General features: G+C 40.8%; 1 protein-coding gene across 1 annotated transcript in view; it reads right to left on the bottom strand.

The window, feature by feature from the left end:
* elp2 (elongator acetyltransferase complex subunit 2) overlaps positions 1-16,249 on the bottom strand; it is a 176,915-nt gene that overhangs the window by 82,331 nt on the left and 78,335 nt on the right. Inside the window, exons 11-12 of the mRNA XM_038797582.1 lie at positions 7,951-8,082; positions 2,567-2,716 (exon numbers count right to left, since the gene is read on the bottom strand). Of these exons, the coding sequence (XP_038653510.1) occupies positions 2,567-2,716; positions 7,951-8,082 (282 nt within the window). The remainder of the gene's footprint in view (positions 1-2,566; positions 2,717-7,950; positions 8,083-16,249) is intronic.

Below are 16,249 nucleotides of genomic sequence, written 5' to 3'. Positions count from 1 at the left end.
TATACCTGCAATATTGGTCTCTGTGGTTCTTTAATTTTTTTATGAGATCAGCTATTTAACAAGCTTATATTTGGTTCTCTGCATTTAAGTCATTTATGATATTAGAAATAGGGTTGTCAGTACTGACTCTAATGGGACAGGATTTAACAAATTATTCCAAGTGCAACTTTCTTTCTGATTTTCCAATGCTGACATCCTTTAGACTTGAATGATTACTAGCAGATTTTTGACAAACTCAAATGCGTGCGCTTGTTGAATACATACTCATCGGTATAGCTTCAACTGCAGATTTGACTGGTTGGAGAGAAGACATATACAATGAGGGTGGTTAAGTCAATTTTAACACAGTGATAATTGCAGGGATGTGTAACAGCAAGACAAAACAATCCGCAAGCCTTTGGGAAACCTCAAAGGCATCTCAACCCAACAGCTTTTGCCAAGGCTGATGGCAGAGGTCTGCGTTGCTGTGTGGTCCGTAGTGTCCAGAAATGCATGAATGGTGCCCCCCACAATTCTATTAAACAATACCCACTTCAACTTGCTGCTCCGAAAACAGAAGGATATGTTGTTAAGAAGTTTGGAATCACAAAACAGTTACAGCGTAAAAAGATGCCTTTTGGCCTGTTGGGTCCATGTTGGTTTCTGCAAGTGCACATCAGCTCATCCCAATCACCTGTCCTTTCCCAATAGCAATGTTTTTTTTTTCTCTTCGGTTGTTTATCCAATTTTGTTTTGAAAACCACAACAGAATCTCAAGTAGCGCATTTCACATCCTAACTACTTATTGCGTAAAAGAGCTTTCCATCATGTTGCCACCAATGCATTTTGTGCTAATCACCTTAAATCTGTGTTCTTTACTTCATGATCCTTCCAACAATGGGAAGAATTTCCCACTGTTCTATTCTGTTTCGATCCCCTCATGATAGCGAACATTCTGTCAAGTCTTCTGTTAACCTTCTCTTTTCAAAAAAGCAGTCTCAGCTTCTCCGATCTATCCAGGCAACTGGAGTCACTCAGCCCTAAACTATCCTACTAAATGCTTTCTGTACCTTCTCTAAAGCCTCCAAATCCAGAAATGTAGAATTGGACACAATATCTCAGTCGAGGCCCTACCATCATAATATCCTTGCTTTTGTATTCCATGGCTTTATTTATAAAGCAATAGAGAAAGTGTGCTTAATCACGTCTTATTTTAATCATCAAGCCAATCAAAACATAAGACACAGGGAACTTTAAAATAACAGTTTGGGAATTTGTTTTGAAATAATTATGCCTGGTATCACTCTCACACCTGTAGGAAAAGGAAGCCATCAGGTTTCAGAACCCTATCAATATTGTAAATGATTGCCAACAAATATGGAAAAGCAATCAAGTGACTTTCCTGCTCGCGGTCTCCCTCCCTTCAGTTGGAGGAATAGATCTCAACAATTTTGCAGTACTGCTCTAACAGACTAGTAGAAATGGGTCCACACACTTTTACTATTAGATTCAAGAAACATGTACATAAATCAATTTTGTACAAGCTGTTTCTAGATATGTGCATTTTTTTATGTTTATTGGTCAAATGTTTGTTCATCAATCCCAGAAAGTTGGTATGTAGGTACAGCATGTAATAAAAAAGCCAAATGGAATTTTAGGGTTTATTGCAAAAGGACTGGAGCATAAAAGTAGTGACGGAGTGCTGCAGCTGTATAGGGTGTTGTTGAGACCACATCTGGAGTATTATGTCCAGTTTTGGTCTCCTTATTTGAGGAAGGTTGAGGTGGCATTGGAGGCAGTTCAGTGGAGATTCAGCAGATTGATTCTGGGGATGAAAGGGTTGACAGATGAGGAGAGATTGAACAGTTTGGGGTTATACCCGCTGGAGTTTAGAAGAATGAGAGGGGATCTGATCGAGGTATATAAAATACTAAGTGGCATTGATAAAATACACGTAGACCAAATGGTAAAAGCAAATTACTGCGGATGCTGGAATCTGAAACAAAAACAGAAAATATTGGACAATCTCAGCAGCTCTGACAACATCTGTGGAGAGAAAAGGGAGCTAACATTTCGAGTCTGGATGACTGTTTGTCAAATGATCCCCCTTGTGGGATAGTCTAGAACGAGAGATCACAGATATAAGTTGAGAAGCAGTAGATTTAAAACTGAAATGAGGAGGAACTACTGCTAGCAGAGGGTGGTAAATTTGTGGAAATCGCTGCCCTATAGTGCGATATAGTCTGAATTATTAAATGGTTTAAGAAGGAGATAGATATATTTCTGATAAATAAAACGGGTTAAAGGGATATGGGGAACAGGCAGAGAGGTGGAATTAAGACCAGGAAGAGATTAGTCATGATCTGTTTGAATGGCGGAGCGGGCTCAAAGGGCTGAATTGTCTACTTCTGTAGACACTGTTCCTATGAAACAAGACAACATTCCAAACTGTCAAATAAAAACACATACATTTAAATTGATAGCTTGATTGAATATCCTTTTAAAGTAATGTAAAAATCAGACTTTCTTTTTCGCAGACATTCTAACCACATCGACATCTGATGCTGCTAAGTGTCAGACTGCTTACCTGTTCATATCCTGACTTTCTCCAAGGAGCAAACAATCTAGTTGTTTGATCTGAGCCAACACTCAAGATAAAGTCTCCTTTCGGATCCCAGATCAAGTCTTGTACAGAACCAAAATGTCCAGAAAGCACAACGTTTGCTCGCCACTCTCCCTGAAAGCATTTGAAATTGAAACAAGCATCAGTCTGAAAATGCAGATTAAGCAGAAACCACTACTCACAGGGAACACATATCTTGATATTAAATATACATACTTATCCCTTTCAATTATGATTTTGTACAACAGAAAATGATGTCCTTTATGATTAAAAATACTTTCTAGTATGCAATAATGCGAAAAAAATTGCTGAACTAGGAAATAAGAGACATTATATGAGCATACAATCTATAATAATAACACTCGTTTTTTGTCTGCCGAGACAGTTTCCATTTGTCAGTGGGCTGATTTGATAGGCAGAGCCTGGCCTGCGATACATGTGGAAAGAAATGAAGCATGTGACACAGAAGCAGCTGCCAATGGTTAGTGGTGGTGGTGGCAGGGATAACAGTGGAAGGTGAGCCTGTGACATCAGAAGCTGCATTTGGGTAATAGCTGCTTTAAATTATTCCCACTACTCATGTAACAGTAAGAAATCAATAACCATCCATCCTTCCCCACAATCTAGTTGGTTGCCAGGCAGGAAACAAGTAAAAAAAAAGAGAGATTCTGGCATTAGATTCACAAGGACCTCAGCATTCAGGAATTTCCAAGCTTCCCTCGCTTCCTCCGCTTAAATATAGGGGCCATTATTAACACACATCATCCACAAACCTTTCATATTCTGATAGTTCGATAAATATGTTAAATTCTCAACGGATTTTTGGAAATAAGATCCTTAACAGTTACAAGGGGCACCATTTTTACATAGATACATGGAAGATCGGAGCAGGAGGAGGCCTTTTGGCTCTTCGAGCCTGCTCCGCCATTCATCACGATCATGGCTTATCATCCAACTCAATAGCCTAATCCTGCTTTCTCCCCATAGCCTTCGATCCCATTCTTTTTGAAAGGAACTCTTTATTATAGGAGACAATGGCCCAGATGAAATAATAAAATCCAGCAATTTTTTTTAACGATGTAAAGCAAGTAAATGGTGTCAGGGTATGTCTTGTCATGACCTCCTGGGCTAATGCATGGTGAATTCTAGCCCCACTAGACCCGGTGAAACACAGGTGAAATTTGATTTTTTTTTTTTAAATATCCAAGGTTCTTGGTTGAGCCCAATAAACTGCAGTCACCAGTTTTCTTGTTATTGTAGTTTTAAAACACAAGTCACCTTTTATTATGTACAGTATCATTTTAGGCTCACTCGGTTTATGGCATCACGGTAGCACAGTGGTTAGCACTGTTGCTTCACAGCACCAGGGTCCCAGGTTTGATTCCCGGCTTGGGTCACTGTTTGTGGAGTCTGCACGTTCTCCCTGTGTCTGTGTGGGTTTCCTCCGGGTGTTCCGGTTTCCTCCCACAAGTCTCGAAAGATGTGCTGTTCAGTGAATTGGACATTCTGAATTCTCCCTCTGTGTACCCGAACAGGCGCCGGAATGTGGCGACAAGGGGATTTTCACAGTAACTTCATTGCAGTGTTAATGTAAGCCTACTTATGACAATAAAGATTATTATAACTGACAAAATGTAATTGACTATCCAATACCCCTTTCCTAACTCCCCCTTCCCAATTACCTCACTCTCTATACACACAAACAACAGTGAGAGGGAAGAAAATATTAATAAAATAAATAGATATGGATTTTTGATGCACTGGAATGACTTCCAGTTAATATCGTTTTCAAATTCAGGCTTTTGTTTTGGTATTTCTTCCTTTTAAGCTTGAGATGGTTTTCTCTGGCAAGGTTGTCTACTTTTTCTGCAGACTCAACCATTTCAGGTTTACAGCAAAGATGTGCCAGGCAATCACTGGTTTTATAACAATAAAGCAGTTCTTTCTCTTCAGCAAACAGGAGAGAGTTCCTTTCATTTCCAACGTCTAAACACTTCTACTAAGTTATCTCAGAAAGCATCACGCAGGGAAAGAGGAAGGCTGATGTCGTGGCCTTTGCCTCTCTGATCGCACGGCGGCAAATTTTGCTGGAGTGGCGGTCGGCATCGTCACCGGGGGTACCTGCATGGTTGGGTGACCTCTGCGACTCCCAGTGGTTGGAGAAGGTAAAATATGAGTTAAGGGGCTCAGCAGGGGAGTTTGAGAAAAGGTGGAGGATATTTGTGACCGTGTTTGAGGAGCTGTTCATCGCATGGGGAGGGGGGGGGGGGGGGGGGGGGGGGGGGGGATCTGTACAAACTGTGCAGTTGATTGTTGGGAAGTATGTTTCCCGGGGTGTTTATTGGTATTGGCTGTAACCTGCTTTGATACATGTTTGTAACAAAATACATTTTTTTTTAAAAGCATCATGCGGGGAACCAATCACTGACCGTTGTCAGGCAGAACAATGTCCCTGGCCAACATACCGATTGCCAGTTAACCAATCAAACCAAGTTCCTCCAAACGTGGTTCTTAAGATCCATTCAGTGCCAAAAAGTATGGTTTCTTCTCTCCAAAATACAAAACCTGGAAACACAATGTCCTGGCAAGCACTCTTCTGGTTAAAGGCACATTTTGATTCTGGTTCAAGGACCAAAAATAACAAAATAAATGGGAACAAAGGAAATAAAAAGGAAGAACTCTTAAACTCTGCACCTTTTTGTGAATCGGATATGACAAGCTATTTCTGAATGCATTGAGATTCTGGTTTGCTTTGTATTTTTGATGATTTCCTCTGTTCTAATTAGTAAATCTCCTGTTGCTTTAATGCTGTTTCTTGTGGCCTCAGAGAGCACAGTCTGAAACTAATTAATGCAGAATTTGCAGTCTCTAATTATAAAGCCTCTAACTACAATGGCAGAAGTAGGGCTTGATGGAAGAAATGAAAGTGCCCCGTAGACGTAACGTAAAGTAAGTCAGAATGTAGAGAAACACTCCACTAAATTTGCACAGAGCCAGGTCCAACAGACAGTAATGACATTAAATGACGAACCAAATCTATATTGTTAGCAATGTTGATTGCGGGCAGATGTTCACCAAGATATCATAAGAACTTGCTGGCTCTTCTGCGAACATTAACATATTGTAGGAATCTACCGTGCGGTTTAAGTGTAGTCTCGTATACACTTCAAAACTCAACTCGAAATTTAAGTTACACTTCCCGGATGCGAAATAAAAATCTTTTATTGTATCTATTGATTATAATTGAGAGACTGAAATCTTCTTGCGTTATAAATCAAATGTTCTCAATAAAGCCCTTGCCAGCAAAAGACTTTTAGAGAAATAATTGGCTTAATGATTTACAACAGATTTAACTTTCAAAAATACAGTAATGGATCTTGCTCAAAGCAAAACAGCTTGTGCGAACTTCAAGAGTTAGAGTGGAAATATGAAAATACGAAATAAGGATAGCGAGTATTAGGTACAAGGTATAGAGTGATCCTGGATGGAAAATGGCTGCCCGAACCTATGTCTTTAAGGAAAATGTTATCAGTCTGACTCCATCTGTCCCTACCCCTGCAATGTGCTGATTGGCTTGGATCGGTTTCAAATGCATTTGGTTGTCAATCATCAATGTGCAACATATATTTGGATATGTTGCATTTTTGGATGTTTGTGTGTATTGGAATGTGATATATTCTTTCAATCAATTCTAGCTTTCACTGGTTTTATTGCTGACTGTACTATTATCTATAATCTGAACAATGGTGGGTTCCTGTAGTCATGGTGACCTTGATCAGATTGTGGTATGGCTGCATAACCTTTGTAGTTCTATTCATTAGAACAATGGTCAGTTTATAGTATCAGTAAAATGTTGCATAGGCTTTAGTTAGCTTTTGAATGTTTCAAATTCTGTGCTTTGCCACTGCAAATTCTGCAAGCTGTGTGTTTTTGTAATGATGAAATAGCCAGTTCCCTTCACATACAGTCGGTTACATCCACCCGAGATGTCAAACAGGTCTTTGGTTTAATATCTCAGCAAAAAGACTGCATTGGTTTGCTGCTATATGTAATGACTGCATTTCAAATGCATTTAATTCAATGTGAAATGCTTTGGCACATCGAGGTAGAATACTCTTGAAGCTTGAACCAAATGGCATCTCAGAGTGAAGTCACTTTGAGAAACAACCTTACAGAAATCTAAGATGGTTTAATGCTGGCCAAAATTCTTGGTTTTGTTTCAATGACAGGCACACAAGTTGCAACTGCTTCCAAAGCAGTTATACTTCTAACACTTGGAAGTTCAGAAAATAAAACTTTTGTGCATTTGCCAAAGCTTAAGAAATGTGTATTTTGTTTAAAATACACATATTTCACATGCCTACTCGGGTTATCTTAAGGTCAGAACTGGCAACTCCTGCAGATACACATAGTTGATTATTTTGCAGAACGTTACAAATTCCGTATCTGGTTTCTTGAGTTTCAAATCATCGTTTTAGTCCAGGTTTCTGCATTTCTTGGATTAGAGCCTCAAGCTTCAGTTTAAAACCACACTCTCCCACTTTCTTGGGATTAAAGGTTCATACATGACAGTTGCCAATATTTCCTTGGAACTACAAGTATCGGGTTTGATGTCCAAAAATAACATCTCACCTCAATGAGCCAAGTCCCTCAATAAGATGTTTCATTATAATTAAGCATATCATTGAAAGGTTCAAATGGTATTCGAGAAAAACAACAGATGGCAGCCTGAAGTTTAAAATAAAATCATAAGTCCCGGCTCCTATTTCACTTTACCCCGGGTTCAGTGCTCTGTTCTAAGATTCGAGCAACTCAGACTCCAATGTTTGATGACTTGTGATGAATGCAACAGTACTTTGATGAACTGCAGGAACACACCAAGGCTCCTTCGGCAACACCTTTTAAACCCACAACCACTACCATCGAGATGGACAAGGGCAGCAAATACATGGGAACACCACCACCAGGAGATTCCGCTCCTAGCCACTCACCACCTTGACTTGGAAATATATCACCATTCCTTCATTGACAAAGTTCTGGAACTCCGTCCCTAACAGCACTGCAGGTGAACCTACATCACGTGGACTGCAGCACGTCAAGAAGCAGCTCACCACCACCACCTTCTCAAAGTCAATTAGCCAGGAAATCCAAATACCAAGAATGAATTGTTAAGAAGTACTTTAAAAGAAACTAACCCAATCCCTATTAAAAAATATAACACAAAATACAACTGCAGATCGAACCATCGCTATCATAAAAATAAATCACATTTTAACATTAAAAATTCTGAACAGAAATTTGTTTTAGAAAGTGCACCATTTTCAAAGAATAACTCCAAACTGATTTACCTTCTTAGACTTGTTTTGAGACCAGAGGTGAAGAGCTCCATGGAATGCATGAGCTAATATCATTGATCCATCTGGACTAAACTGACAGCCATAGAATCCCAATGTATTTCCACCCACTTCTCCAACACGAACCTGGAAAGAAGGAGAAGAGAACCTTTTAAGTTCCCATCCAAGCCCAAATATGGATCAAAAATATCCACTAAAACCTCTACAATAAAGATGTGTACCTCTAAGTAACAAAAACAGTGGCACAATCTGCAACAATTTGCAGGATTTTAGGTCCACAAATCCTTCACAAGAGTAAAATACAATGTGATGACAACAGGTCGAAATATGTCATGCCAGTCTCAGGCAATACACAAGGTCAGGGGAAGTGTAAATCGAAACCCATCCGCTATTTTTAAAATCCACACTGAATAAGCTATTAAGTTTGTTAAAAGCCAACTGTATGGAAATTTTCATTGAATGCTGCATTATTCAGGCAAGAGTTTGGGAGTTCATTACAGCAGGCGACACAAGGGCAGAAGGCCTGCCACCAGAACTGTTGCTGCATGTAGCAGCCGATTCTGTTGGCGAAGGTGGTTTTGTCTGCGTGTTTTTTTTAACCATCATTTATTACATTTTTGGAGCCTTTGATAGGATATAAAGAAAGATAAAGAAGAGGAGGGTGCTTTTAAATTTGTATGACCACCTTCCTGTTCGCAGCAAATGCCATTCCGGGCTTGATTCCTAATGAGCACGGAGACACACCTTGCACCACTAATTTGCCTATTCTCTGCTGATGGTCATAAATTTGCCATGCGACGATCTAAATGGCAGAGGCAGGAGCAAGCAGTCCACTCGCTTTCCATTCCTTCTCCAACAGCCCAACACAAATCCTAGCCCAATGGATAAGTGATCTTTTTTCTCACATTATGTCCAAGAAGGATAAAGGAAACTGTGATGATTTTGTCAACATCTTAAGTGCAGCAGATGCATAACTCCAAAATAATACATCAAGTTTAATGTTGTCAGATTTTCTATTCAGCTGAGCAAAGCACATATATATTGTAGAGATAGCACTCCCTGCACCCCCAGAGACTATGGGCAGGATTCTCCGTTTCTGGGACTAAGTGTTGAGGCCAATGCAGAATTCATGGACTTTCATGACTGCAAAACTGGCGCTCCTCCTGGACTGATGGCGTTACTGTGGAGGGGCTAGAATTGGCGCTGTGTGGAAAACAATCTATTGCAATTAAATCTTTGTCACATTACATACCATCTGCCACATTCTTACCAACCTGTTGATATCCCCCTGCAACCTCTTCACATTTTCCTTTGGCACCTTCTCTCCTGCCTAATTTTGTATCAACAGCAAACTTAAGTATGTTAACATGTACATACACACGCACACATGACTTAGCCCTCTTCCCTTGTCCCAAAACAATAGAACACTTTGAGCTAAATCCAAATGAGTTACCATCCACGAGTTATCTTTAAGTTCAAGAAGCCTTCTTCGGTTCAGCATCGTTTTCCTCTGCAGCAGCTTCCAGCCGAGAATTCTGTTTTCTGAAAGAGTTCTGCTTTTCAGCTGGGTGGGTCTGTGATCGCAACTATTTTTCCAGCTCCTTCTCTTATTTCTCCTTTCAACCTCTCCTGTAAGTAGAGCTATCGGCTACTGATATACAATATTTCCCATTTGATCTCCTCCTATTTAAACAACTCGATTTAGAAGCTAGGCTTTTAGTGCATACGTGTAATCTGCATTTTCATATCTCCACTTTGAACTCCTCTCTTCTGTGGTTTTAACATCTAGAATTCTATTGTTCCCCATTTCACTTAAGTAAATATCTATTTAACTTGCTTCCAAGCTCATTTATATCAAGGCCCCTTCAGACAGCTGGACTCATCAATTCCTCTTTCATCCGATTCTTCAAAATGTATTTCATCCAAGCTTCTTTAAACTTTATTATATCCCATTCTTCAATCATTACTTTATTCAAGCTCTTGATATGCCATATTTCCTCCCTCCTTCTTTCCAACTTTTCACAACATGAAATATATTTACTGTCCAGCTCAGTCTTTGAAGCAAGTGAGATGGAAGTACAATGTGATGGTAATGCTGAGTCATGATGGTGATTGGCTTGAAGGGAAACTTGCAGCTGGTGGTTTTCTCATGCATCTGCTGCCATTGGCCTTCTAGTCATGGGTTTGCAAGGTCCTGTCGAAGGAGCCTTGGTGCAAGTGGAGATAATTCCAGAACACTCCTGATTTGTGAATAGATGGGCAGGCAGGCTTTGAGGAGTTGAAGCTGAGTTACTCTCTGCAGAATTGCCAGCCTCTGACCTGCTCTTGTACCTACAGTATTTATTTCACAAGTCCAGTTTAGTTCCGTTTCTGGTCATTGAAAGTGCCAGAATGTTAATCGTGGGGGATTCAGATATTGAATGTCAAAAGGGACGAATGGATTCTCTCTTATTGAAGATGGTCATACCTGGCACTTGTGTGGCATGGATGTCACTTGCCACTTTTCAGCCCAAGCTTGAATGTTGCCTAGGTCTTGCTGCATATGGACATGCACTGCTTCAGTACCGGAGAAGTTGCAAATGGTGCTGAACATTGCACAATCATTAGCGAACATCCCCACTTCTGACATTACGACAGAGGGAAGGGAAAGAATGTTTGTAAGTACGTTTGTATCGTTACGATCCCAGTTGATAATACAATTTAGACTGGAAGATCCCAGAATGGAACCCTGGCTCAAAAGACTACAACTTTTACTTTTTTACATAAAACATGTGAGGCAGAGTCACAGGACCACTAATTAATTTTAGCAAGAAAATAATATTTATTAAACATGAAAAAATTGGATTGTGATACATTACACTTTATTCCCCCTTATCTTAATAATTATACACAGGTTTTAGGATTAACATGGATTATAAAGTACATCTTAATCTACAATGGTCTCATTAACACAAAGTCCCCCTAACCCTCAAGCACACAAAATGCCTGTGGTCAAATACACGCACTCTGCTCTGAACCCAAGTTAGCGTCTGTGGATTTCTCCTCAGAATCACCCCCAGATGATGATCCAAGGGGTTACCATGGACCAGCAATAGAACTGGACCAGCTACATCAGTGGTCTCCAACAGTCGATCGGGTCTCGAAAAGTCGATTATCGCTGCCTACCGAACCACGTCAAAAATGTGTGCGACTCGGGCAATGAGATTTTCATAGGTGAGAAAACTTGGAATGAGCTGGTTGAAGACAAAATGTTGATCGAGGAACTAAGAGGGTAAAAACCTACTATTTCTACCAGGAATGGGAAAACAAATTTCTTTTATAGGAATGTCAATGACACGTCCATTTGTCTCATGTGTCATTGAATCATAGAATTTACAGTGCAGAAGGAGGCCATTTGGCCCATTGAGTCTGCACCAACCCTTGGAAAGAGCACCCGACTTAAGCCCATGCCTCCAGCCCACGCCTCTACCCTATCCCTGTAACTCAGTAACCCTACCTACCCTTTTGGACACTAAGGGGCAATTTATCCTGGCCAATCCACCTAAACTGAACATCTTTGGACTGTGAGAGGAAACCAGAGCACCCAGAAGAAACTCCACACAGTCACCAGAGGCCGGAATTGAACCCGGGTCCCTGGAGCTGTGAGACAGCAGTGCTAACCACGATGCCACCGTGCCGCCCACAACAGAGTAAAGGAATAATTTGGAACGGCATCACAAGACAATGCATGCTAAATTTCAAGAGAATTTCCCTTTTAAGAGTGTGATTCGGATGAAGAAAGTTGGGGAGCTAAAAGGAATTTTCAAAACCTGTGGCAAAAGAAAAGGCCAGCAAAGAGGTATCTTATTCACCGATGGCGAAGTTATCAAGGAGGCTATGACGGGGTTGCTGTTGACACTTTGTTCAAAGACTTCAAAAATAAAGACAAAATTATGATAGCCACCAAAAGCATTCCGCTTGGTGCTTTAACAGTAGCCAGAAGGGTGGAATCGGTGTCCAGGGACGCATCTCAGCAAATGCACCAATACATATCAGGCTGGTGAATGTTTCTCACTGCAGTTTAATGAATCAGTAGACATGACGGATACAGCCCAGCTGATTGGTTTTGTTCGCATAGCATTCAAAGAATCAAAAACAAAGGAGAACCTTCTCACTCTTTTGCCACTCAAAGAGAGGATAAGCGGTGAGGATGCCTACAATGAATTAAAAAGGTCTGTGACCGAGAAAAACATTCCAATCAAGAAAGTGGTTTCAATCACAACTGATGGTGTACTATCAATGCTAGGAGTCAATACAGGCTTTGTTGCACTTCGCAGAAATTATCCCGAGTTCTCCTACTTTGTCAATTACCACTGTGTTATCCACCAACAAGTCCTAGCGAGCAAGATTATTGACTTTTCTCATGTAAAAACAGTCGTTGTCAAGATCGTCAACTGAATTCTTGCTGAGTTTTGCAACATCGCCGATTCAAGTTGTTACTCGATGAATTTCATGCTACCGACGGTGAACTAATCCTTCATGCAGATGTGAGATAGGAAAGGTCCTCCTGAGATTTTTAGGTCTACTCCCTGAAATTGTCACCATTCTTAAATCAAGAAACAGGGTGTACAGCTAGCTATCAGATAATGAGTGGTTGATAGACTTGGCATTTCTTACAGATATCAGAACAAAATTGCATGAGCTGAATCGCGAACTGCAGGGGAGGAACAGAGACTTGACACGCATGATCAGTGCAGTAAATGAGTTCAAATTGAAACTGGGATTGCGGTCCCCTCAGTAAAAGAACAAAATTACTGACCACTTCCAAAAACTGGAGAAATTCAACAACAGGTCAAACAGAAAGGATTCCATCCAAACAAATTCTGTGACGACCTGGACAATTGGAAAAGGAATTCAACAGGCACTTTCAGGAGTTAGACAAAATGGAACAAATTGCTATATTTGTCTCAAATCATTTTCTTCAAGTGGACATCGGAGAACTGACAGCAACATTTTAAAAGGTGTTTGAACAAAGCAATGGACTTGACACAGAAATCACTACCATGAAAAATGACATGGAGTTGAAAGCCAGGTCAAGGGACAAAAACATTTGGGGACTGGTAGACAGAGGGAGTACCCTCTTCTGACATCCTGCGTACTTAAGGTGAAGGCCTACTTTGGTTCGATCTACCTCTGTGAAACGATAATTTTCATCTGGGAAAAAGACAAGTCCAAATATTGCACTCATCTCACAGATGCCGATCTGACGGACGTATGCAATTGGCCATCTCAACCTACAACCATGGACTTCACAGCAGTCACAGATAATGTGCAAGCTGAGGTGTCACATTAAGAATAGGTGAGTGTTATGCATAGCGTACATTTTGGGTGCGTTTTAGTAAAGTCCAATTTTTAAGAGTTGATCTTGTGCTACATTTAGATTCTAAAAGTGAGATTGTGCTTCAAAAGTATGGAGACCACAGAGCTACGTAAATACTGCAGCTATAAAAACAGGTCAACGGCTAAAATTCTGAGAGGGGTAATGTACCTCCTGATTCGCCAAAGCCTGTCCGCCATCTATGAGGCACAAGTGAGGTGTGTGTTGGAATACTCTCCACTTGCCTGGATGAGTGCAGCTTCAACACTACACAAGGTAGAGTCTGTACAGGACAAATCAGCCTGCTTGACTAGCACCCCATCCACCACCTAAAATACTCACTTCCTTCCACATGCTACAGAGACAGCCATGTGTACCATCTACATGATGCACTGTAGCAACTCACCAAGGCTCCTTCAACAGCACCTTCCAAACCCACAACCTCTACCTCCAGATTCATGGGAGCACCACTACCTACATGTTCGGTGCCAATCCACAAATTTGGAACTGTAACTTGCCATTCCTGTATTGTCACCACATCAAAATCCTGGAACACCTTTAGCAACAACATTGTGGGTGCACCGAATTCAAGAAGGCAATTCAAAAACAAAGTTAAGCTTACTGCTAATATCACGCTACATGGGTCTGCAACAACTATTCCATTGTAACCATAAGCCATAAACAGTCTTCCTAAATTCACATGGCACTTGGGGTTACAATGTTTGAACAAAAATAGAAGGAAGTAGAGTCTGAAAAGTATGAAGGATTGCTAATGGATAGGTTGATAAATCATTTATTCATTCATATGCATTTTGATCTTTCAATGCTGTGAAAATTCAAATCCTTCTATTTTCAATACTATAGCTTGGTACAATGGCATGTAGATTCATGCTGCAGCCACTCCACAAGTTAAAGTTTCCCTTTCTCACCAACCTGCTGTGTATTTTCCACCATTTTCTGCTTTTATGTTAAAACTTCCCTTCCTTGTTCTGCAGCTTCTCTTATTCAGGTCCCATGCCATTTTCAGTCTTAGTGAAGCAGAATTACAGCAGTTCCCTTGCAGAGGGTGTGCTTTGCCAAATATGAATAATTTAGAATTCTGTTTTAAAAATGCATGCAATTCCATTACAGTAAGTACATTTCTGATGAGTTGAAGGGGAGACCTACATCGGTTTTTATGCTACTGACTTGTTTTTTAAACTATTATGACCTACTTAAAGAAGTTTGTTTCATGAACGCAATCAAAACTGGTCTCAAATTTACTTTATGGGTATTGTATGAGAGCAAAGAAAAAGCTTGAAATTATACAGCATTTTTAACAATAGAAGATCACCTAAAGTGCTTTACAGGGGAAGAGAGAAACTAGAAACATTGCTGAAAAAGATAAACCTTTTGTCAAAGTTTTCATCTTGCACTCAGAACCAAACTCTGCAATCTTGAACTTGACCCCTCTCTGTGCAGCTGGATCCTTTACTTCCTCACCAACAGACCGCAATCTGTCAGGATAGGTAACAGCACCTCCTCCACAACAGTCCTCAACACCGGGGCCCCACAAGGATGCATGCTCAGTCCTCTACTGTACTCTCTATACACACAGACGACTGTGTGGCAAGATTTAAATCCAACTCAATCTATAAATTTGCAGATGATACGACTGTGGTGGGCCGTATCTCAAACAACGACAAATCAGGCTACAGGAGAGAGATAAATCATTTGGTTGCATGATGTACCGAAACCAACCTCTCTCTAAATGTCGGAAAGACCAAGGAATTGATCATCGACTTCAGGAAGCGGAACACGACACAGCCCCCGCCTGCATCAATGGCTCCGAATTGGAGATGGTCGATAGCTTTAAGTTCCTGGGGGTCACCATCACCAACAGTCTGTCCTGGTCCACTCACGTTGATGCAACAATCAAGAAAGCCCAACAACGTCTCCACTTCCTGCAGAAGCTAAAGAAATTTTTCTTGTCTGCATTGACTCTCACAAACTTCTACAGATGTGCCATAGAGAGCATCCTATCCGGCTTCATCACAGCTTGGTATGGCAACTGCTCGGCCCAAGATCACAAGAAACTGCAGAGTGTGGTGTACTCAGCCCAATGCCTGACACAAGCTTGCCACCCTCACATTGATTCTGTGTACACCTCCTGCTGCCTCAGAAAGGCAGACAGCATTATCAGAGACCCCTCCCACCCAGGCTTTGCCTTCTTCCAGACCCTTCCATCAGGCAGAAGATACCGAAGTCTGAAGGCCCACACATCCAGAAATAGGATCAGCTTCTTCCCCACAGCTACTAGACTCGTCAACGACTACCCCTTGGACTGATCTGTTCCCTGCAAGAACACCATTCATGACACCCTTAACTGCTCTTGCTCATGTATTTGCTTTGTTTGGCCACTTGTTCCGCACTGTAACCAATCACTGTTTGTCGATGTACCATTTTTCTTTTTGTGTCTACTGTGTATGTTCCCTTGGCAGCAGAAAAATACTTTTCACTATACTTTGGTACATGTGACAAATCAAATCAAATCATCAGGACCATTAGCAAGAATATCAAATGTAAAGGGAACAACAATGTATTCTGCTTGAGAAGAGAGTACTGATTGTAAGGCAAGTGGACTTAGATTGGTGGAGATGTTGTCATGGAGAATGTACAGTTGATGGTGACTCACAGTTAACTGCCAAATATTGTTTGAAATTTAAACCAGACATCTTGGCTCTAATTGGTCGAAGAATTGCAGGAAGAATGAACAAGCGAACGGCTGTCACTTATTTTGTTTAGCTGAAACAGGCGCAATTGTACTTGTTCTTTCTGCCTGCAAAAGGTAGATGCCTCTACCAATCAGACTCCATTTATCAACCAATCAGCACTCTTTCCTACTGCAGTATAACATGGTATTTGGTATTTCTGCAAATTGTCCTGTTGAAAGGCTTT

The sequence above is a fragment of the Scyliorhinus canicula genome, chromosome 5 (genome assembly GCF_902713615.1).
Source record: "Scyliorhinus canicula chromosome 5, sScyCan1.1, whole genome shotgun sequence".
NCBI lineage: Eukaryota > Metazoa > Chordata > Chondrichthyes > Carcharhiniformes > Scyliorhinidae > Scyliorhinus > Scyliorhinus canicula.
This window is presented reverse-complemented; position numbering and strand designations above follow the sequence as displayed.